Below are 24,222 nucleotides of genomic sequence, written 5' to 3'. Positions count from 1 at the left end.
TAAATCTAAAAACATTTAAAGAGATGTAACAAATATTGAAATCAAGCGCAAACTAATGAGACTAAAATATATTGATTTAACCAAAATATGTCAAAATCTTTCTCATTCCTAAAGGCATGTTTGATTAACCATCTGAAAATGGAATTTTGAAAACAATAAATTCAATAAAAATAGAATTTCAAAATAAATTCAATAAAAATAGAATTGTATTTCATATTTTCATATATGTATTTTGATAGTAAATTTAAAAATTAAATTTTAATTTAAACAAATGTTTAATATATGATTGAAAATATATTTAATTATTTGCTAAATACTAGGTTGCATATAAATTATTACTAATTAATTTTTAACTTATTTTATGTTAATTTTTTGTATAATTATTACGAAGTTATATTGTATGACATACATATTAAAAAACCAAAGCCATGACTCCAGCTTTTTTGTAATTATAGGTGTGGCAATCACATAATAATCACATAGAATCAGATAGCAATTACGTAATAATCACATAGAAATTAGATAGAAATCAAATTTTCAGGCGGAAGTTTTTTGACATATTTGCAAAAAAGCAAAACCTAGGGACACATCCAATTTTCAATTTTTTTTATTACAGATGCAATTGCCCCTAATTATTAGTTTATAATCTCATTTAAAATACATAATATATAACATATTTTAAATTTAACAAAAATAATTGAATTTATAACATGAAATAGTATAATTGTTATTGTTTTTATCATTGTTAATATAATTCTGCATTTGAAAATTTTGAATTCAAAATCTGGAGGCACTGAAAACATTAAAAAAAAATAGTTATTTTCAAAATTTACACGGTTTAGATTACAGAATCCGAAAACAGTTTTTGAAAACAAATCCAAATGCATATTTGTCAAACTCATTGAATCTAAAAACATAAAATAAAATTTGGTTGCCTACCAAACAGGTTCTAGTTTTCTTGTTTAGTTCGAAATTTAAATCGCTTTATTACAATGGTAAAATCTCTCAGTTATGTGTAGTGTTTATAATGATATTAATTAACACTCTTCCCATGAAATATAATATGGTTTCATTTATTCTATACTTTATCATTTTACTTAGAATATTTCACTAAACTTTTTGTTCTAAAGATACATATAACATAAAATTGTTTTACGATCCCTTGGTCACTTTTACCTTGTAAGTAATAATGATAACCAAACAAATAATGTAATAGTAATAGAACTCTCTATAGAGCTTCACATGAAATATAAATAACTTGATTTTGTATAATGTTCTTCCCAAGAAGTGCAAGGTGTTTGTCTAGTCGATTTTGTATAAGTACTCTAAACAATCAAATTCAAGTGGGTAACATAAAAACAAAAATCAATATTGGATTCCATGATCCACTTACACAAGAACTTTCGGTTCTATTTTGTTCACATTATCTCATATCCAAAAGTGCATGGAAAATCTAAACATAATTTTGAAATATATATCTAGATGAAAAATGCAACCCCTTCTAATTTGCATTCATGTTGTTACAAGTCATTTAATAAAAATATTAGATTAATGTGATCAACATAGCAATTGTAATTAAGAAATAAACAAAAGTTTTGGGTAGTTACAAATATAGTAATCAGACACAAAGTATTAGCAGATATAGCATAATGCAATAGAATTTGCAGATATAGCAAAAGTTAAATTCAACTCTCGGAGTCTATCGATGATAGACTATATCAGTGATGGATTTTACTATATTTGCAATTCTTTAAAGATATCGTTATACACTTTATTATTAGTTCTAAAAGTGCTACCCATAGTCATTATTATCCTTCCTTAATGATATAATACTTAATAGAAGTTTAACAAAATTGGAGTAAAATTGAAGGTTTTTGAAACATGATAAATTAATATTGGCTTCACTATTAATTTGTCAAATGGTCAAGTTTAGTGTTTAGGGTTAAGTGTAATTTAGGCTAAAAAGTATAAGTAGAGGTAGGAAAGATTAGGGGGGGGAAAGAACAAATGGTGCCAAATTAGGGTAGGAAAGTTGTGAAATGAGTAAAAAGAAAAAAAAGACATTGAAAGTTCATGCATCTCATAAGAGCATGAGTTGTGGAAAACCACTTACATTGGAAAAAAGAAAAGGGTAATCTTTATGAAAAGCTGAAATCAAATCTTGTTTCAAATCAAAAGCATATATAAACAGTAAAGAAGATCTAAATTATGGGACTTGGATTCTAGCTGGACTCTTTTTTTCTTTTTTCTTTTTTCTTTTTTTTCTTTTTCCTTTTCTTTCATCACCCTTCATGGGGTCACTCATCAAAACAAATTGTCTCCACCTTTTTAAGATATCATTACCAACCCCCCAACTAAAACAAATAAATTTTGAACCATTCTATTTTTTTAACTATTTTAATATAGCTTCTCATTGGCTTAACCTTAATGATGTTCTACATATGTTTCTTGTTTTTTTTAATAGATTTATTATTTAGTGAAGGTTTAACCTAACTATTTATCCATTCGTATCTCTTTCAAGATTCTTTTTAAGATTTGTTTAAAGTAATTGCGTATCAAAAATCATAATAAAATTTATTATTCATTGATTTATCTAACATCACTTTTCAATTTAATTTAGGTCTAACATCACATATTAAACTACATACGAAAGTCTTATGTGGTTGTCATGCATCAATATCAAAGTATCTCCATTCTCGAAGAAAATATCCTTAAAATCGATCATAGTTGAGAATCAAGATCCTTCGTAATTTTATTTAAAAAAAAATAGATACAAATACATGAATAATAGACATGGATTATATACTTTAAAAAAATGTAGAAATGCCAGCTTAGAGGAATATAAAATGGCAAACTTCCTAATTAGGAAAGAAAAGAAATGCTAATTAAGAAACAGTTAGAAAAGCAAATCATGATTAATGGTGTTTGCTTCACCTTAAACTTATTGTAATTAATTACAAAAACAGCAATTTTAGGTACAAATTAGAGAGAGAATGAAGAAGAAATAAGCAAATGAGTGACTAGGTTTAGGCCACAAATCACATGCCTAGTACAAGCAAAATGAGTTTGTCGGCAACTTTTTGAACCCTATTGTGTCTTAGGCACATAACAAAGTTGCATGTATGATAACATATAATTAAATCAATTAAATATAAATTAAAAAACAAAGTTGAAAAACATGACAAGATGGATCAGAAAAGAAAAAAAAAAAAAAAGAGGAAAAAAAGTTGAAAATCATGATTTAAGAAGGTTGATTGGGTAAAAAGGCCAAAAGGGTGTGTTTTTGTGTTTGTGTGTTGATTTATTACAAAGCCAACAAGGAATACCCCTCCATTCCTTGAGGGTTTTTTTTTTTTTTTTCCAAAAAATTTTTGATTAGATTCTTCCTTAATTAAAGGGGAAAAAATTGGTTACGACTTTAGATGTACTTATTTTGATGCATTTTAAGTGTTGTTCGATAAACTACTGTCATGTATCATTTTTGTTTTTTTAAAAGAGAATATTTTTTAATTCTATTTTTATATGGTTAATAAGTAAGAAGTATAAGAAAGGCAGCACATCATTGCTCTTAATTATATAATAAAGTTTTTTTTTTTAATGGATGTGAGTGTTTTTGGTTTCCCTTTAGATATTGGCATGAATGAGTAAATATTGTGTATATATTTATGAGAGGGCATGAAGGGCTTTGTGTCCAATTAAATGCTGAAAAAGGTAATAAAATTAAACAAAGTTGGGCTAAATAATGTTTAGGTAAAACACTTTGTACCCCATGGCTATGTGTCCCCTCATAGGCCATCTTGTGGGCCTCATTGCCACAACCAATAATCCTCTTGACTCAAAGCTATACAAATGCAAGTTTTTTGTATGTTTTTTTTTTTTTTTTTTTCAATTTGGGATGATGATTGCACTCATATGGGGTAGGGGCAGACTAATGAGCCTTTTTCACTTTTCTTTAAGTTTAAATCTTTGAACTTTTTTTTTTTTTTTTTTTTTTTGTGGGTTTGATCCCACAGTTTCAAAGGAAAATGGTATAAGACAATAAGATTGGGATTTTTTTTAGGGTAGAAAGAGAGGGTTTGGTTGGGTATCTACCAGGAAATGTGGGGAACATATTTATGTATAATTTGAAAGACAAGGAAATGTTTAATTTAAATAGCAAAGGGAGGAGGGTGTGTGTGGGAGTAGAGTTGGACTTTGTTTGTTATGCATGGCTTTGGATTTCTATGTTTTCTTTATTATTTTTATCCAAAGGGTATCCTACTTTCTCTTTCCATCATTGCAAGTCAAATCCAAAAAATATTCCCTTTTGACCACATAATATAATTGTGTTGGTTCTGAGCAAGAATCTACTCATATTTGTATATTCCACTCTAATCACATAAAAAAATAATTAAAAAAAAAAGTATTATGAAGTTAATCGTGCGTGAAAATGTAAATAATACTTAAAATTAGAAATCGACACATAGATTTACGAGGTTCACTAATAATATGTTAGCTAAGTCTACGGAAAGAGGTAGATAGCAATTTATTATTAGAAAAAAATATCAGATAATACATATTACAAATGCGTCAGTAGGGTTAGAGGGTTTACGTGTAGTGCACCCCTTTAATTATGATTGGACAATTGAATGAGATATACCTGTTATACTATATAAATGCAACAAATTAATTATTTATGTGACTATAAGATTTAAAAGGGTGTGCAATATACAAACTCTCCAAATCTGTTGGCGCCTCTAAATCTGTATCATCTAATACTTGTTTCTAATAAAATCTTATCTCTCTTTTCATGGATGTAGCTAATATACTGTTGCAAACCACGTTATTTTATGTGCCTGATTTATCTACTATTTACTTTACACGCTTTATTTGATTTATTGATTTTATAACACAAAGATATATATAATCTATGACACATCTAGATATTTTTCGCTAGTTTATTCACATATTTTTTTGTCATTCACAAAGCGAAGAATATTGAAATGGTGTCATTCATTTTATATGGTATTTGATTGCTTCACCATACAAAACTCTATTGTGCGTCATGTTCTTTTGTAGCATAAAATTTCCCTAGCTATTGTCATGACATAAATGTTGGGCTATAAAGGAGTTGTTAACCAAGTAATGTTGTGCATATCATTTCAACACGTTTCAAGCTTTACTACACATATTAGATCTCTTATTGCATAGTTTCTTGATCGATGGGAATTCATGGTTGTAAATCGGTTCAAGTAATTTAGGTTGTTAACTAAATTTGGTTTATAGCTTTTGGATTGATAACCATTTTATTTTCAGTTGATATTAATTTTGCAATCAATCTGTTGACATATAGATATATACAAATAAAGACCATCTGGGTCTATGATATAATTGAAGTGTGTGGAACAAATAAGTTAGAATAATATAAAACAATAACTTATAGATGATTGTCAAGATTTCTAGAAATCAAAAGAATACAAGAACATATGTATACATGATATAATATGAGGCATATTATAGTATAATGTATTGTATTATTTGGTTGTGAAAGGTGGGGGAGTTTGAGGATGATTGGTCCCATTTAGAAAAAAAATGAATCTAAAAGTGAGTGTCTTGTCTCCCCAAGATTGAACCCCATGAAGAATTGGAAAGTGATTTCCATAATTGTCTTTCTTTAAACATTTTTCTTTTGGCCCCCACACCTCCCTCAGCAAAAGAGAAGTGGATGAACACAAAGCAGAAACAGCCCCCACACACATCACTTTTTTTTTTCCTTATTTTTCTTTTTTTTCTTAAATATCATTTTTTCAATTTTAGTTTACATACTTTCAATTAATCCTAAATTTAATCCCAATACTATGCTATTGTTGATTTTTTTATATAAAAATTGTTATCCGTTAACAGTTTTACTTTGAATTTTGAAAATATCTTCACATATTGTATTTTCTTACCTAAAAAATATTATTATTATTTAACTAATTTTCGTAAAAATTGGCTTCGAGAGCCTAAAATTAATATTTATTAAAAGTGACAATTAAAATACAGGATCAAACTAAACAAGTTGCAGAATATAGAGACCACAGTGAAATTTTAACCTTTTTTTTTTTTTTTTGTTAATATGTATTATATTTCTCCTTATTATTATGATATGTTATGGGGGCTTCAAATGACTTGAAAATCCATGTTACCTACTGCTACTGCCACTTCCTGACCATATTTACACGTTCAAACCCCTTATGTTTCAATATATCCTCTTCCTTTCACTAATTTGGTGGACAATTTCAATTCCTATTCTGTTGACTACAAAAAGTTCGAGTCTTTTTTTAAAGGAGATTAGTATTTTTATCTATTACTTGAAAGCGTGTAGATGGAGAGGAATGTTGCCTATTGCACATTTTTTTGCTTTTTATGTTTTTTCTTTATGCACTCCGTGCTTAAATTTGAAATAGTCAATAATAGTCGAAGGTTATTGAACATATTTGCCAACACAATTTTGACTTCAACAATAGGAGTGGAAGGATTGAAACCTCTTACCTTAAAACAAATGACATGTCTTAACCAATTGATTGATACCATAACTTGGTTAATGAGACCATCAAGGAAACTTTTGGAATACCAAGAAGTTCAAAGCCTGAAACAGTACTACGGTTTCCTTCCTATTCAAGTAGTCAGTCGAAGATTAAAGGTGAATGATTTAAGAAAATGACACACCTAGGATGCTTTCCCTTTGATAGGGTCATCGCTTCAGTAATCCGGTTGAGAACATGCTTAAAGAATAATTTCTTGAACCTGCTTGCATTTTTTTAGGGGCACAAGGGAGAGCATCACAAAATATCTTTAATCATTCTCATCGTTTGACAAAATGTAGGATGACATTCAACATTCATTATATTATCCTGGTTTCAGTAGAAGGAATCTAAAAACAATCAAGACATAAATTAGAACGATCACTGGAACACTGAGATCTTCCCATTCCAACTGCACGAAGCGATTACATTAGGCAAGGTCGGGTGGATGGCAATGTCTATACAGGCCTGTTCAGATGCTTTTAGTTTATGTATAAGCAAGGAGGATTTATAATCATAAAAATATATTGAGCCATCTGAAGAACCAGAAATGATCTGCTTGGCATCAAGGCTGAAGTTACATTTTATTGGAAAGCCTGAGACTCCATGACTCTCATACCTCTTGTATTTGTCTAACTTGAAAGGTGGATTTAGAGAGAATATTGCAATATAACCTCCGTTCGATTGGGCGATAAAAGCTGGATCAAAGGGGTGGCATCTCACAGATGGACATGTGTAGGCTTCCATATAAACCTATTGTGTCACTTTCAATTAGCTCTTCTGTATCTCAAACATATGCATAATTAAAGTGGAGAAAAAGAAAATAAAAGATTACGCTAGGCACCTAAATGGATAATATAGGGATCACGCTAATTCCCTCAACAACTAATCATTCATGGTATTAAAGTAATAACTATTTATATTTGCCACACAGCAGTATTTGCAATTAATTTCCTTTATGTTTCATTAACATTCAGAGGGCATTGGATGCATCTTTATAATTAAAGACCACTTGGAGTGATGAGACATAATTGGGTAACATCAGGGTTTGCATAATGGAAGACTAAACATTTTCCCACAGTGGTTGCATTTGGATTATGCAAAATAAATGGAAGAGGATAAATGACAATCGTAGTGATGAAAAGGAAGATGAAACAAGACATGCCTGATATGAAAGTGGAACTTCTCTTCTGACGTCCCAAACGATGATAGAACTTTCACTGCTATTGCTTGCAGAAACATCGCTAGAAGAGATGAACTGATTGCTATTAGGAGTAAATTCAACATCAAGGATTGGACCAAGGCGTCGGTTGTATTTGTTAACCATTTTTCCAGTTCTCATATCCCACATTCCGAGGCTGCCTTTCAGTCCACCAGAAAGGAATAGATTTGGGTTGCTAGGATGGAACTTTACAACTGCAATGCCTTGATCCTCCTTGAATACTCCAACTTCTGTCCCCTTCTCAACATCAATCAATCTTGAAGCGCAATCGTATCCACAAGAAAGAATAGATAATCCTTGTTGTGACCATTGAACATCTTTAACTGCAGCATTGTGAAAGCTTGACTTGAATGGTAGCTTCTGCCCCGTGCTCCATACGTTCCATATGCAAATTGTGTGATCCATAGCACCAGAAGCAAGGAGATGAGCTGCATTAACTCTAACAAACAGATCAATAAGCCAGAGCATAAAGATGCTCAAGCCATATTAACTAATTTATCTCATAACAGAAGAAAACATCCGGCAATGATATTTGAAAGAAACCGATAGTGAACTTAAATGTCAAATAATTTACCAAAAACGGAAGAAGGAAAAAAGAGGAAGCTCACCATGACTCGGCGACCATTGAACTGCATTGACGGCTTTCTTATGGCAATCAAGAGTTACAGACATCCTTTTAGGCATCAGACCTTGCTGCAAATAGTCTTTAGCTCTACTTCTCAATAGTGACAAGATATCACGTGGAAGATCAGAATCCGAAAGACTTCCAACTGTTAACATTGTAAGCTAGATTCATTAGAATCTTTACGTCGAAGATCAGAATCTCAAAGACTTCCAACTGTTAAAATTGTAAGCTAGATTCATTAGATACTTTACATGGTACATTTCCCATATGCATTCCTCGAGAATATATAATTCTTGGTACATGAAAATTAATTTAGTAGATACATGAATTATATGTATGCATGCACCCTAAGAAGCACGGACATGGATACGGGACACGAACATGGACACGGAACACGGACACAAACTGTGATATGCGAATTCCTAAAATACTAGGACACGGACACGTTGGGGATATGCTATTTTCTGATATTATTTTTTTTAGAATATACGTAAATTTAACCTAAAATAGATAAAACATTTGAAGTTGGATGGGTAAACGGCAATAGGCAGTAGCTAAAAAAAATAATGCATACTTGAATCCTTTATACTTGATGTGCATGACAAGGCTGGGAGTTGAAAAGTTTATATATTATATTTAGGTTTTAGGTTTTATCATATTTTTATATTTTTTAAAAAAAGAAAGTTAAAGGGCTTTAAATTTGGGCTCAAACTTCAAACAATTGTCTCCTTTAATTCTTTTTCAGCATGTCCATGAAGTGTCTTCCCTGTGTCCCAACGTGTCCAAAATTCAAAAAAATAAATAAATAAATAGGTCATGCAAATTGGCATGTCGGACACGTGTCCATGGCGTGTCTGGACGAATCCGTGTCACGTAGGTGTGTAACGTCCCAGGCCCAGGACTCGAAATCCGGATTCGGCCCCTAATGACCCCGACATTCCCCTACGTCCCCTGCGACCTGGCTATGCCATCCTCCCTTCTACTTCCATTTCTCCCTGTCCTTGACTGCTTTAAAAGTGAAAGTTGTCCCCATAAACCAACACGGGTCCTTTCAGCATGCTTTGTCCTCACTCACATGCATCCTAAGAAAATTCCTAAGAGGTCACCAAACATAGGGATTGACCCAAGCTAAGCACGCTTAACTTTGGAGTTCTTATGAATGAGCCACCGAAAAGGCAGGTGCACCTTGTTGGTATGGTAGTAACTTTCAATTCTTTTAAGCCTTTCTTAACCATATTTTCATGTCCTCAGGATCCCTCTCATTCGGATGTGATACCGGTTCATTCATGTACCCCTCCTGAACTCGGGTCGTTACATGCCCACCAGCTTCCACTTGGTTCGTCCCCGAACCACATCTTACTGGGAGAGATTCCGCTCTGATACCATCTGTAACGACCCGACCCCCTAGGACTTAGGTAAGGCCATTACTAAAATAAATGCATGCACAGAATTTAAAACGACGCTCAGTTATTTGAAATAAATGCTAATTAAACAAGAGAAGTTCAAAAGACATTTATTAAATGCAATTGTTAAAACAAATAATAGGGTACCCAAAATTCTTAAAGACTAACAAAAGTATATAAAAGAAATAATCCTTAGTAATAAATTTTTAAACAGTAGAACTAAATATTAAGTGGAAAATAAGGACTCAAATTTCAAGGTGCAGAAGTGAAAAATCTAGTCCCAATGACACGATCACGAATTCCGTTGCGCCATCGCCGGTGCATCTCTACCCTTACCTGAAACATCAACATAAGAAAGAATGAGTATGAAATACTCAGTAAGTAACCCCACCACTGGGGTCAGGCTAGGCATATATGTCCTCTAGATACCCACCTATGGCTGTACACACATGAAACAGGTAAAAGATTGAGTCCTATCCTACTGTAGTTAAGTATGCCCACTACCTTTGGTGAATCCGTAGGAGACACGAACTGGTGAATCCCGAAGGAAACACGAACTGGTGAGCATCTAACCAATCAGTGAGGACATTCACACAGCCTCAACATTCAAAAAATCAACACCGTACGAATCTATGACATACATGTAATCCTCGATACCATGGCTCTACCATATACACATAATCCTCAACAACATTCATGTATACCTTAACATCATAGATCCACATCATACAAGTATGCCTCAACATCAGCAGATCAAATACCAACATATGGAAACAGATACCACCTCATACTAATAATCAATTGCCTAGGTGTATATTTAAACAAATCAGAACTCGTGCCAGAACATACTTTGATTTAGGTCGTACTATCAATCAACATGCTAACATTTACCATAACATACACTCATCATGCTAGTATACAACTAAAGCCTGGCTCGTGGGTAGTTCCAGTTGTAAGATTACTTACCTCAATGAAACTCTACGAATAACAAAAATCAGACGACCAAACTATGGCGGCAATCCGAAGTAGCGGTCCCAATTCTGAAAACAACTCAAATAATTTCAGTTCAACTATAACAGGAAAACTTCGGACCCAAGTCCAAAATATCCAAAAGCTTACCCAAAGGATGAAGATCACTTCCAACCTCCCTCTAAGTCCAAGCTTCGCTAAAACTCACCTTCAAATAAAACCCAACAACTGTGAATCAAAATGACGAAACCCAACGTTAATGGCTAAGAGATCGAACCGAACTACCTCAACCTTACCTAGAACAGATCCGACGGCGACAAGGGAAACGGCCGACGAAGGATCTGAGTCTGGGCCGGCGAGGTGCAAGGGAGCGGCGGTTGGACGGATCGAACTAACGGCTAGCTAGGTTGAGGGCTTGAAACGATGGGTTTCCGGCAGAGGGGCGTCAGACGAACGAAAACGACGCCCTCAATCAGCTGGGCGAGCGCGGCGACTTCGGATCTGAGCAACGAAGGAGGCGCGGCGGTGGTTTGATATGCAGTGAAGGGAGGCGACGTGCGGCTAAGGAAAAGAAGAAAGAAAATTGGGGGGGCTGGTGTTGTCGTGCGAGGAAAAGAAGGAGAAGGGTTGGTGGGTTTTTAAAAAAAATAAACAATAAATGTAATAACTAAAAAGGAAGGTATATATATAATAAATTCTTTCCGTTTCGAAAGGAAAATTAATTTCTGCCATAACTTTCACATTGAAATTCAAAATTGAAATAATTTTCCGCCAAACTTAAATTCCCGCATTTATAACTTGAGGTCCAAAAATGAATTACCAAATAATAACGTTAAATTCTTTCCGTTTCGAAAGGAAAATTAATTTCTGCCATAACTTTCACATTGAAATTCAAAATTGAATAATTTTCCGCCAAACTTAAATTCCCGCATTTATACTTGAGGTCCAAAATGAATTACCACCGTATGGACCAAAGGTTAAGTGTAAGCATGGAATAATTAAGATAACTGATTAAATCTTCCGTCCGTAAACTCAACTCTAATCTGTATGCTGCTAGGTCAACACGCCCTATTATCTCGTAAGGTCCAATGTATCAAGGACTTAACATCTCTTTTCTTCCAAACCTGAGAATTCCTTTCCACGGAGATAATTGAAGAAGCCACATGGGAAGCAGAGAAGCAAATGAAAAGTAAATACCCCCAGTTGTTTAATTGATACTCTTGTAGCAAATTTTCAAGGACGAAATTTCTTTTAGGGGGAGGTAATTGTAAACCCCGAATCCTACATTCTCTACATAAGTATGTTAGTCATGTGGATATTATATTAAATAGGTAGTATGTGAAGTTTATAGTTTAATGTAAGGAAGCAAGAAGGGAAGAAGAAGAGAAAGAGGGAGTTCTGGCTTTATGGCAGTCGAGTATTAAGTTTAATGAAGAAGTTTAAAAAAATTAATTAGTTAAAATTATTAAAATTAAGTTTTCCAAGGCCGAAATGCATTAAATCCATTCGTGGGCGAGATGGCAGTTGATAATTGCAGGCATGAATAGGCAGCCAGAAGAATAAAAGGAAGATGAACTTTAGAAGCTCGATCTAGGCAATTGACTCGAACGATCTAAGTGAAATTGGTGTCATTTGAACGCTGGAAGAGTCTAGTTTCTGAGGTAGGGCTGCCGGAGAAAGATCACACCGAAAGAAGGTTGAAAAGTGAGGAGATTACAGAAGGACCGAGTCCTCGGATTAATCGGGGCCAGTGATAAAGATCGGAAGCTCTAGGCCAAACCACAAAAAATTTAGGACTGCAATTTTAAGGTAAGATAGTTAACTCAATTCTAAACAAGTTTGTAGAAGGAAGTTTCTTGAAATGAGTTTTGGATTTCGAGTTATAAATTTTTGAAGTTGAATCAGGAATTTGTTGCGTAAGCAGGCAGCTGCTTGGGAAGATCAAGTCAGCAGCTCACCCAGGGAGCAAGAGCGAGACAAATATCACGCAAGTCTCGCTGGTCACTCAAGTCTCGCTGATTTTCTGCCTAGTCTCGCTAAATTTTATGCTAAGTCTCGTTAAGGATGAAAGTCTCGCTAGTTTTGTGCTTAGTCTCGCTTAGGAGGGTAGTCTCGCTCATGAGGATGGTCTCGCTCATGAGGATGGTCTTGCTGGTGAGGTTAACGCTGGTGATGGTCTCGCTAGGGTTGATCTCCCAGTGATGATCTCGCTAATAGTAATATTGCTAGTGATGATCTCATTGATGAAGGCCTCACTTGTAAACAAACTGTTTGAAGCATCTTGATGGAATTCTAAGAAATCTAAGAATGAATTATGTTGTTTCAGGCCAAGAGGAGCTAGGAGAAGCCTACAAACCATTAAGAGCCCAGACGAGTAGTGAGTGACTAAATAATCTCAATGTTTTCAATGTTTTAAGAATAAAAGACCATGCGATTTCAATAATGTTTGATGATAAGCTTATATGTTTTCAAGCAACTAAGTTTTATGAGATTGCATAGCATTTTCCTCAAGTATGTACTTGTTTTATCGCATGCCAAGGTGATATGTTAGTTTTATTTCAAATTAAGTATTATATGTTGAAGCATGCGTTTTAAAGACTAGCTAAGTTTCTACAAAATGCTATGCTAAAAGCTATGTTCTGAAAGATTCTTAATGTGTATGGTTTAAAGCATGATATGTTTTTAGTAAACCGGATACTGAAGGTATGGAAAATATCCAGGAAGTACCTAAGGTGTTGACGGTACTTAGTAAACTCCACGTGCACGTAGGTAGTTCTAAATAAGAGGCCAAGTACTAAAAATATAGAAGAAATTTTAAATCATGATCTCTCTATTGTTAGTAAATTGATGGAGAGAGAATTGAGGATCAAAGAGTGGTCAACAAAGTCTGACAAGATCCTAAGAAGTACAACTAGAAAGTTCAAACACGTTGTGATAAAAATTGAAAAATCCATAGATACGTAAACTCTATGGCTAAATGGGATCCCTTTGATCTTATGAGCTAAGAATGAAGGACTGTGATTCTTCTAAGAAGAGGCTTTTTAAAAGAGTGTTTGGACCAAGGAGTTGAAAAGTAGGGAGTTGGGAGTTAAGAAGTAGGGAATTGTGAATTCCACTTCTTGTTTGGTCCAAAGTGTTTGTGGGTCCTACTACTAAAAAACGTCAACTTCATACCTTACTAACTTCTTACACTATGGGCCCCAAGAGTTCACAACTCTCCATACTACATAACTCCATGAAGTTCACAACTCCACCCCTAACCCAAAACACCCCCTTAGTGGGAAATTCAAGGGATGGAAGGCCTAACAACTTCTTCAAAGATTTTGAGTCCAAAATAAAGATATTCAAACTTCTTCAAGTAAGGGAAATGACCCCTTTAAATACTACTCCATGAGGCATTCAAAAAGGCACGACACATGCATACATGCAATTCTTTTATCTAATAAACTAAGTTAATACACAATTTATGTATTTGAAATTTCATATAAGAGTAGGAATTACATATGGTAATGAACCTAATGAAACTATATAACTTCAACATTCACTGCGCTAGATTTTCCTTGACAGGAAGCTTCTTTTTCATCTCCATGACCAAAGCTTGTGATGTTGTGAGACCTCCTATTATGAAAGTGTAGGAAGGAAAGAAGGGCAAGAAGGGAATTTGACAGGCAGAAAATTGGGGGGACCAATGGAAGGAATATTGTACGTGTGGGGACCACCTGATGGGCTTTTGTAGGATTTTGGGATTCAATGTGGAGGTGGAAATTTTTTGGGAGTGAGAGCTCATCTAGGAGACGGCTTTCTCGAATAGCCGAATAATTATCTTTGTTTTCTTGTTAGTTTCCTTGTTCTAGTATTTGCTTCGTTCTTGGGATAGGCTGATATCCCCTGTTTCAGTGGTGTATGGGTGTCCTTTTGGAAGTGTTTCCGTGTTTCTCTTTGTGTAGGGAGTTCGGATACCTAACAGTTGTGTCGTACAACACTTGATCAATACTTCTTCGATTAATTCTCTAATGAAATGATATTTGATATTTATTTTCTTACTCCTTTCAACGAAAATTGAGGCCACTTCAGTTCTTGTAGCATTCTTCTTAATCGAGGTGCTGAGGCGGCATATTGAAAATATTATTGTGATATTAGTAAGAACATATCAGTAATTAGCTAGATAGAACTTGGTTATAAATAGTGGAGTTAAAGGTTTTTTTTCCTTTTTTTCTTTTCTTCTTGTTATTTTCCTTGTTCTAGTATTTGCTTTGTTCTTGGGATAGGCTAATATCCCCTGCCTGTTTTGGTGGTGTTTGGGTGTCCTTTTGGAAATGTTACCGTGTTTCTCTGTGTGCAGGGAGTTCGGATACCTAACAGTTGTGTCGTACAATACTTGATCAATACTTCTTTGATTAATTCTCTAATGAAATGATATTTGATATTTATTTTCTTACTCCTTTCAACGTCAATTGAGGCCACTTCAGTTCTTGTAACATTCTTCTTAATCGAGGTGTTGAGGCGGCATACTGGAAATATTATTGTGATATTAGTAAGAACATATCAGTAATTAGCTAGATGGAACTTGGTTATACAAATGGAGTTAGGGATTTTTTTCTTGTTTTTTTCCCTTTTTGGGTGGGGGTTCTCTGGTGAGGGACTTTGAGAGAGACATGAAAGACTATTGATATTGATTTTTCCCTTTTAATAAAAAAACTTTCGTTGAGAAAAAATGAAAGAAAACAACGGTATACAAAAAAAGAAAAAAAAGCCCACAGAAGAAGGGAGCTCCCTCTCAAAAAAAAAAAAAAAAAAGACCCCAAGTCTCCAACCATGTGAAATAATGTCTATAGAATAGTTACAAAAAGTTTTTGAAATCAAAATCCACAAAGAGACATGAAAGCAAATAAGGGACCAAATCTTGCTAGGGTCCCTTTCCACTCCCCTAAACACCCTGCAATTTCGCTCATCCCACAAAACCCTTAAGAAAACACGCCCCCAACAAGTAATAAAAAGCAACCCTTCTCACCAACAGGCAAATTGAGAAGGAACTTCTCGATCATAGCACTAGTCTCTATGACGAGCATACAAGAAGCTAGACATCGGGAGGAAAGAGTCCCAGACACAACTTGCAAACTCACAATGTCCAAGAATATGGTTAAGGTCTTCCTCCACCTTCCATCAAAAAATAGAACAAAAGGCCTCACAACCAAGGATATCTTCCTTAAGAGCCAATCCATCGTGTTAGCATAACTATGTAATAACTTACCAAGCAAAGAACCTCACTTTTCTTGGGAACTTAATTCTCCAAAGCACTTAAAAAGCCAACAGTCCTAAGGGAGAAAGATCATCCAAACAATAAAAGAAAGACTTGCACAAGATCCCCTCCAAATGATTGAGACTCCAAATATTGACGTCTCTTCTCCCACGCCTAAAGGGATGATCCTTGAGTAAATAAAGAACAAAGAAGACCGGCCACATCTGTCACTTCCCTATGGAAAGAGAGCAACAGAACCTCACAAGAACTCCCAGACCACAAAAGAAGGTCAATAACAAAATGATTTTTTAGGAAAGACAGAGGAAACAAAGTACAACGAGGTTTCTTCCCCACCCCACATCTTTCCAAAAGCACGCCCCCGCTCCCCCTCAACCCACAACAAACCAAGTGAACAAAAGAAGGGAGCTCTTTCGAAATATCCTTCCACAAGTTCTGATAGGTACTTAAGCCCCTTATACAACCACTCAAAAGGATGGGGCCAATGTTTACTAGCAATGATCCTACATCACAAGGAATTGAGATCAAAGAAGAAACACCACAGCTATTTGGCTAATAGAGCTTTGTTGCACATCCTTAGATTCCCAATTCCCAAACACCCAAGGAAACTGCCCTCTCGATAACCTCCCATCTAATCAAGTGCGACCGCTTCCATTTCCCTTCTAAAATCCCTTCCTAAAGAAAATCACGCATCAACCTCTCCAGGCTCACACACCTCTCGCATGGCTCTGAAAGGGGGGAAAAATAAACAGGAACACCACTAAAAACAGATCTAATCAAACTTTTTTTTATGAGAAACATACAAGATGAATTTCATTGATAGTATGAAAGTACAAAAGGGCAAGAAAAATGTCGGGTGGGATCACATGATTCTTTCCATTGTGAAATAAGATAAGTAAGGTTGTCATCACAAAAAAGGGGGTGAATTTACACCAGGTGAGAGATGTGTACAAAAGATGATCAAAGAAGTGAGTGACATCCGTCTCTCTATCTTCAAAGATGCGATGAATTCGTTCATTCCATATGAACCAAAGGAAGTCTTTAATGATGGAAGTCCACAAGATCACTTTCTTCTCCTTGAACGGGTGACCAATAAGGAGTATGTTTAATAAAATGAGAGGTCGTTCGGAAAAACCATATGGTAATTGAAGCACGATAGAATTTTTTTCCAAAACGATTGAGCATATTCATAAAAGACCAAAAGATGCATAATGAACTCTCCAACAATGATGACAGAGGACACACCAATTAGGGGTCGATACAATCTAAAGGGCCTTTTTAATAAGAACATCCCCCGTGTTAATACTTCCGAGACTGACTTCCCATAGAAAGAACTAAATCTTCTTAGGAAGAAGACCTTTCCAAATATTTCTATAGAGGGAAGCTTTTGTTTGTTGACAACAGAGGCAAGGTAATGCGAAATAGATTTCGAGGAGAACGGGCCAGACTTTTCTATATTTCACCTCCAAGTGTCTTCCACCGAGGGACTAGTTAGAGGGCACAAGAATGGAGGACATAATTGTCCACTCATTAATCTTGGCTTTGGTTGGATTACGTCTCAGCCCAAGGTCCCATGCATGATAATCAGATTTCCAACTGTGTGCAATAGAGACCTCTTTTTTGCCCAAATAGATCATAAAGTCTAGGAAAAGCAATTTTGAGAGGGTGGGTGCCAACCCAAAAATCATTCCAGAATAAGGTATTCTTCCCATTGTTGATCACATGGATAATGTTGTCATGAACGAGATTTTTCATTTTAGCATTGTAGGTCCACGAGCCTTCTGATTTTTTAAAAAGGCTGCCAAGAGGTTGTAATTGTGAACCATATTTATCATCAATGAGATGCCCCCAAAGAACATCTCTCTCAAAGTGATATCTCCAAACCCATTTTGCCAAAAGGCCCTTTTTATGTACCTTCAAGTCTATCAAGCCAAGGCCTCCCTCGGTTGTTGGGAGTTGAATTTTCTGCCATCTAATTGAGTGGATACCCCTTTTTCACTGTGCCTATTCCAAATAAAGTTTCTGTGAAGTTTTTCAATTCAATCAACTGCCTTGGATTAAATCTTGATGAAAGATAAGTAGTATGTAGGAAGGTTGCTAAGTGTGGCTTGAATTAATGTAAGACGACATCCTTTGGAGATATAGGTGCCACACCAGCTCAATGGTAGGCCGAGATATGTGGATGGCTAGGTGCCAATCTTGCACCCAAAATCAAATGAAACAGCCAAGGAGGCAACCGTGTCTCTATCAATATGAATGCCCATGATTTCCAACTTCAAGTGATTGTTGCAAAGGCTAGAAGGCTGTTCAAATGAGTCAATAATCGCAAAGAAAACTGTTGAAAGGAGTCGATAATCGCAATTCGCAAGGACTTTGAGTGATTGATGCGAAGGCCAAAAGACTGTTCAAAGGAGTCAAATATCAAACTAAGTCTTCTAACTTTAGAAAAGAAGCCTTTTTTCCAAGAGGCTAACCTACTTCAAACTCTATCGACCACGAGGTCCCACAAAGCAATAGACTTAGGATTACTTCCAAGAGGAAGACCAAGCTAGGAAGAAGGAAGACTACCAATTTCACACCCCACTACCTCTGGCCATCTTCTACGTTTCTCATTATCATAATTGTGCCCCATAACACGACACTTACCCCTATTTGAACTCAAACCTGACATTTCTTTAAAGAAGGCAAGAACATGATTCAAGATAAAAAAACAAATCCTCCTGACTAGAGCAGAAGAAGAGTGCATCATCAGAAAATTGAAGATGGGAAAGGGCGACCCAATCCTCCCCCACCTCCAAAGGCTCGAGGACTTTGCCATCAACACAATTACAAAGAATTCTACCTAGAATATCCACCACAAGAGGAACAAAAAGGGGAAAAAAGTGTCTCCCTATCTAAGGCCTCTCGTCACCACCACTTTGCCCCTAGGGCTCTTCTCCCGTTAATAAAGAAAGAGTAACTCACATTTCTTAGGCAACCCCACATCCACATCCTCCATTTGTAACCAAAGCCTTTCTTCTCCAAGACCTTATCCAAGAAATTCCCATTCACATGATTATAAGCTTTTTCAAATTCAATCTTAAAAAGCACTCCTTCCTTCTTCCTAGATTTGTAATCCTCAATCACTTCGTTAGCAATGAGGGTTGGATCTAGGATCTATCTCCCTGCCACAAAAGCCCCTCTGCGAATTAGAGATAGTTGACGAAAGCACCCTCTTTAACTGATTAGCTAACAATCCCACAAGAATTTTATATACGCTCGTAATTAAACTGATCGGTCTAAAGTCCTTCGCCCTGATCACATTCTCATTTTTAGGAATCAAACATACAAACATTTTAGACATGGAACTATTTAGAATTCCACTTTCAAAAAATTCCTAAAAAACTTTGACTAAATCCACTTTAATCAAAACCTAGTTATCTTGATAAAATGCCCTAGAGAAACCATCAAGATCTGGGGACTTAAATTTGCCACTCACATAATTTTCTTTCATATATCAATATATTTCTATTTTGTATTTTCATGTGTTTGCGATCCTAACAAATGTTTAGCAATTGACTTGTTCAGCTTAGAATCACATAGACCCTCAATAATTGAAGCATATCAAAGAAAAAGGACGAGAAGGGCAAGAAGTGAAAGGGGAGTGTTTGTAGGGAATGTTGAGGTCCACGTGGCAGTAGGTCAACATGAGTAAATAAGTGATGAAATATGTCTTTTTAAAAGAACAACTTTCATTGAGATAAAAATGAAAGTATACACGAGCATACAAAGAAAAACAAACCTACAAAATGAGGAGTTCAATTAAAGGAAGGGACTCAACCTATACGATAATTACAAAAAGCCTTTTACACGAGCATATAAAAAAACCAACCCATAGGTGATGAAGTATGTCCTATAAAGCTTTAGGATGATTGATAAGTCTAAGCAAACAATTTTATTTATGAACAAAATGTAAATCAAACTATTTCATATATGAACAAAATGTAAACCATGGGTGATTTGAAAGCTCCCCACCTTTCCTACTTCAAATATGTAGCAAAAAGATACCCCTAAATAAACAGTCACACCTATATAATCCCTCATCTCCATGGCCCTTCTCCTGACTAACAAAATATTGGGGCAGAAAATCGTAGGTCTTCTTTTTTAATGAGAAACCAAATTTTCTTTGAGAAAAAATAAGAGAATACAAGTGAATACAAAAAACCAAGCCCATAAAAGGGAGCCCTATTAAAGAAAGGACTCCACTCAAGTAAAATGAGATCTAATGAATATTTGCAAAAAGACTTTGTCGACACCCAAAAAGAAACGTAGAACTTTACGAGGGAACAAACATTACTAGGGCCACTCTCAACTCTTATAAAGGGAAAGATAAACGATAACAAAAATACAAGATAAACCAAGTGTTCAAGGTACTTGGACCCTCCCCTCTTGAGATACTCTCAAGGCCTAATTCATTCACCAAAATATTGCTTGCGTTCCCCCTTCCCTAGCCACTGTATTTATAAACAAACTACTTATCTAATTACTACTATACCCCTAATCCCCCAATAACCCCTATTACCCAATCCTATCAAGTTCCTCTCCCCTCAAAGACCCCATAATTATGCACACACCCCAACTCACCACAAGAGTCTCCCCTTTCTCTCGAAAAGACGAATGGAGAAGGAACTCTTCAATCATCTTAATGTAATCTCAGTGTCTAGCAACTTGAAAACCAAACACCCAAAAAAAGCTACAAACAGGCCAAGCAAAGTTGCAACTCCAAATGATCGATCCAAGTCTTCCTCTACCCTTCGAGAAAGAATGCACCAAAGAAGGCAACATTTTCAAAAGCCCCCACCCTCACTCACTCTCACACATTTGACCTCTTCCTTACACGCTCACTTTCATACACCCTTGTAATTTGGAGCTTATCATTAACCTTCTACCAAATAGCCACCTAGTACTCAAAGTGGAAAGCTAGAAATTGGGCAAAAATAGAAGGAGCGAGCACCCAAGCAACACCCTCCTTAAGGACATTCTCCCAACATATTAAGACTACCAGCTCACTCTAACCAATGTGCAACTTCCTCAAACTCAAGAATTCAACTTAGCTTAGGTTTACATCAAATCATAGGTCAAAGTGGGTGGAATGAGAAACACAGGCATATTATATCCCACAGCTTTTAATAGCACCGAAACATGAAACATGGGATGAAATCTTGTTCCTCGTGGCTACTCCACACAATAAGTAATGGGAAAGGTGGCACGATGTAGAAGCCCAATTGGAGCCAATGGTAAATACTTGCCATACTAAAAAATTACAAATTCCTCCACGGGAGCCCACACTCGAGCCTTCATTCCCCAAATAGACCTCCCTTAACAACCTTTGATACATCTTCAAGGCATCATGATGAGCCCTAACCAGAATGTTATGAAACTCACTAAGAAATGGGGGAATTGTGAGTGAAGATGGGCGGTAAGGCCAACTTACCACGATAAAATCACGTTGGGGATGGTTGTTGATCATGAATGGCCTGTCGAATAAGCTTTAAGGTGTTACCTTTGCTTATTTGATCCATGAGGACGCAGCAACCGTCTGCTGTGTTGTCTAGTCCACACTTATATTTGATAGAAACGACATGGCCCAAGAGTTCTATACACAATGTTGGTACTCACCTGTAATCACCCTTTGTTCCAGAAACAATTTCAAGCTTCATGGTTGGTTCGGACCAAAAATTATTAACCCAATAAATATGATCTCCACTTTTGAATTGCAAAGACACAGCACCAATTCTCACCCATACACCACCTTATAACGATGCAATGGAGGCAAAGCTTAGCTAAAATACACCAAGGATCATTGGTTCTCAATTCAAATTTCCCCAGCAGGCAACACTCATGCTGGGAGCATTAGTTTCCACTGCAGAGAAATTCAGTAATCCAAGGACAAGCTTGAACATCATTATCAACTTCAAACATTGAAATGCATTACTAAACACCAAATAAAAGCATCTTTCTTCAGTAATTCAGCCAAAGGAAAAGCCGTTATCTCGTAATTCGCCATAAATTTCCAATAATAACACATCAGCCAAGGAAATCCTTAATTCCTTAATATTTCATATGATTGGCCAATTATTTATGCAGAAAAACTCTTGGTGATCCCTATTGAATTTCAATCCATGGTAGAATTGCCCAAGAAAACCCTTAATTTCTTAATATTCTAAGTGTGGCCACCTTGTCCTTAAGGTTGACGTTTAAAAATTGGGCCATCATGGAAGAAACGGAGTACCAAGTAGCATCTTCGTTGAGGGGGTTAAAGTCAATTGTGATTCGATTTGGCAGAAAAACGCTGTAATACTGCCCAGAGTTCAATTGGAATTGCCCCCATGTTTTATTATCAAGTAATAGCATAGTTATTACAACATTAGGTTCTATATCCAAGGGTGCATGGTTAACTCTCCTTCAAACCACCTCATTAAATCTTCCTACCTACTACCCATCTCTTTTTGAATTGCCTAAAAAGGTAGCTAAATTGGTTGAAATATCTTTCAGAATTTTCCTTTGGAAGGATACTACTGGTGGAAACCATAAGCATCTGGTTAAATGGGAAAATGTCCCCCTCCCCATTTGGAATTTAGTGATACAGAATGCTTGTAATGTTTCACTAAATAAATATGTCGGGAAAAAAACTGATCACATTAACTTTAAATCAACTAAGGAGACAATTATTATGTACTTTAAAAAATTATTATTATTATTATAAAATAAAAAATAAAAGACAAATAATGAAAGTAAGCTTCTTCATATTTGTGCAAAAGGGAAGAAAATTCTGTAAGTAACGAGGATGTGATTTCTGGAAAGAAAAATAAGCAAAATAAAGTTTCAACACTTTATGCTTACTTACCTATTAAACTGGCCCTTTCTTCCCTTCCATTTCATAGTAAATATAAAGTAGCTGATCCTAATTCCTATGAAACTAGTCTCTAAATCTTAAACAACAGCATCCATTCCTTAACAAAATTTTCCCACTAGAATGCCAAATTCATCAGTAAAATTCATAGGAAACAAATGGAACCAAACAATAAGAATACAAAGATACGATACAAGTGAGCAATTAACAATACGCACCCGTATGAGAACGGATATTGAACTTCAAGCAATAAAGTTCCTCCACTTAGCATATCAGAAAGGGGCAATTGGTTGAACTAAAACTATTACTTTCAATTAACGAAAAATTAAGGCTAAAGAAACGAAAAGGACAGGTACCAGGTGAAGATTGGAGGGTGGGATTAAGAGATGACTCCGGAGCCCTTGAAACAGGAGCTGAACTCAAGAGTGCTCGCTCTCTCTTGGAAACGTAGCGTCCAGGAACCATAATCCCCTCTTGAAGCTCTGAATTCGAGCCCAGGCAATGCGATGGCCGAAAGTTCGGCTTGAATTTGAAACGTTCGAGTTGGGGTCTCTTCGAAGGTGAAGAGGAGAAGGCCAAGCGCTTGGGCTTAGGTTCATCTTCTTCGTCGTAATCGTCAGAAGCATTTGAGTAAGCTTTGAACAGAGATTCCATAGCTTTGAAATAGAGAAGAACAAAAGAAAAAAACTTTGATCACGACGATAGATCTCTAGATGGAAGCATTATGCAAATGGCAGCTTGCCGAGTGAGGTTACAGTAGAGGGCGTAATAAGAGACGGAGAAAGAAAATTGATGAGGGGTGTGCCAACGACCGACAACGGAGTGAGGTTAGTGTGGCGGTGCGTGGCCGCCATAGGGAGTGAGGAAAAAGAAAGAAACCTAGGTGGTGATCGGTCTCAAGCTTGATGTCGATGGGAGGGAGGATGCTTTTTTTTTTTTTTTTTTTTTTTAAGTGATGACCTCATTTGGGACGTCCAAATGAAAAATGGCTATATGTAAAAAAAATAATAGAAGGTGCCTTCTGCTGACGTTATTTACATGTAATTTTACCGCTTCGTCCCTGAACCCCACATGTCTGGCCCTACCAAAGAACACAATCCTCGATTATCCATCACTCGAACCTCGATTGCTCGTCACACAATCCTCGTTAGCTCGCCATATGATCCTCGATGCACGGTTACTCGATATCCGGGTGCATGGTCACTCGATACGTGTGCAATCGACACATGTATACTTGATCATAGTCACATCATACTCGATACTCGATTAACGTATACTCGATCCTTTTAAACTTTTTGAATTCTTAACC

The 24,222-nt window shown here is 35.8% G+C and overlaps 1 protein-coding gene across 1 annotated transcript; it reads right to left on the bottom strand.

The window, feature by feature from the left end:
• Nucleotides 1-6,799: 6,799 nt before the first annotated feature.
• LOC120090080 (WD repeat-containing protein 25) lies at nt 6,800-23,866 on the bottom strand. Its single transcript, XM_039047572.1, has 4 exons — nt 23,270-23,866; nt 8,376-8,537; nt 7,711-8,195; nt 6,800-7,298 (listed from the first exon to the last, which is right to left on the bottom strand). The coding sequence occupies exons 1-4, from the start codon at nt 23,565-23,567 to the stop codon at nt 6,927-6,929; spliced, it is 1,317 nt and encodes a 438-aa protein (XP_038903500.1). The 5' UTR covers nt 23,568-23,866; the 3' UTR covers nt 6,800-6,926.
• Between the last annotated feature and the right edge of the window lie 356 nt (nt 23,867-24,222).

Source organism: Benincasa hispida, chromosome 11 (assembly GCF_009727055.1).
Source record: "Benincasa hispida cultivar B227 chromosome 11, ASM972705v1, whole genome shotgun sequence".
In the NCBI taxonomy this organism is placed as follows: domain Eukaryota; kingdom Viridiplantae; phylum Streptophyta; class Magnoliopsida; order Cucurbitales; family Cucurbitaceae; genus Benincasa; species Benincasa hispida.
This window is presented reverse-complemented; position numbering and strand designations above follow the sequence as displayed.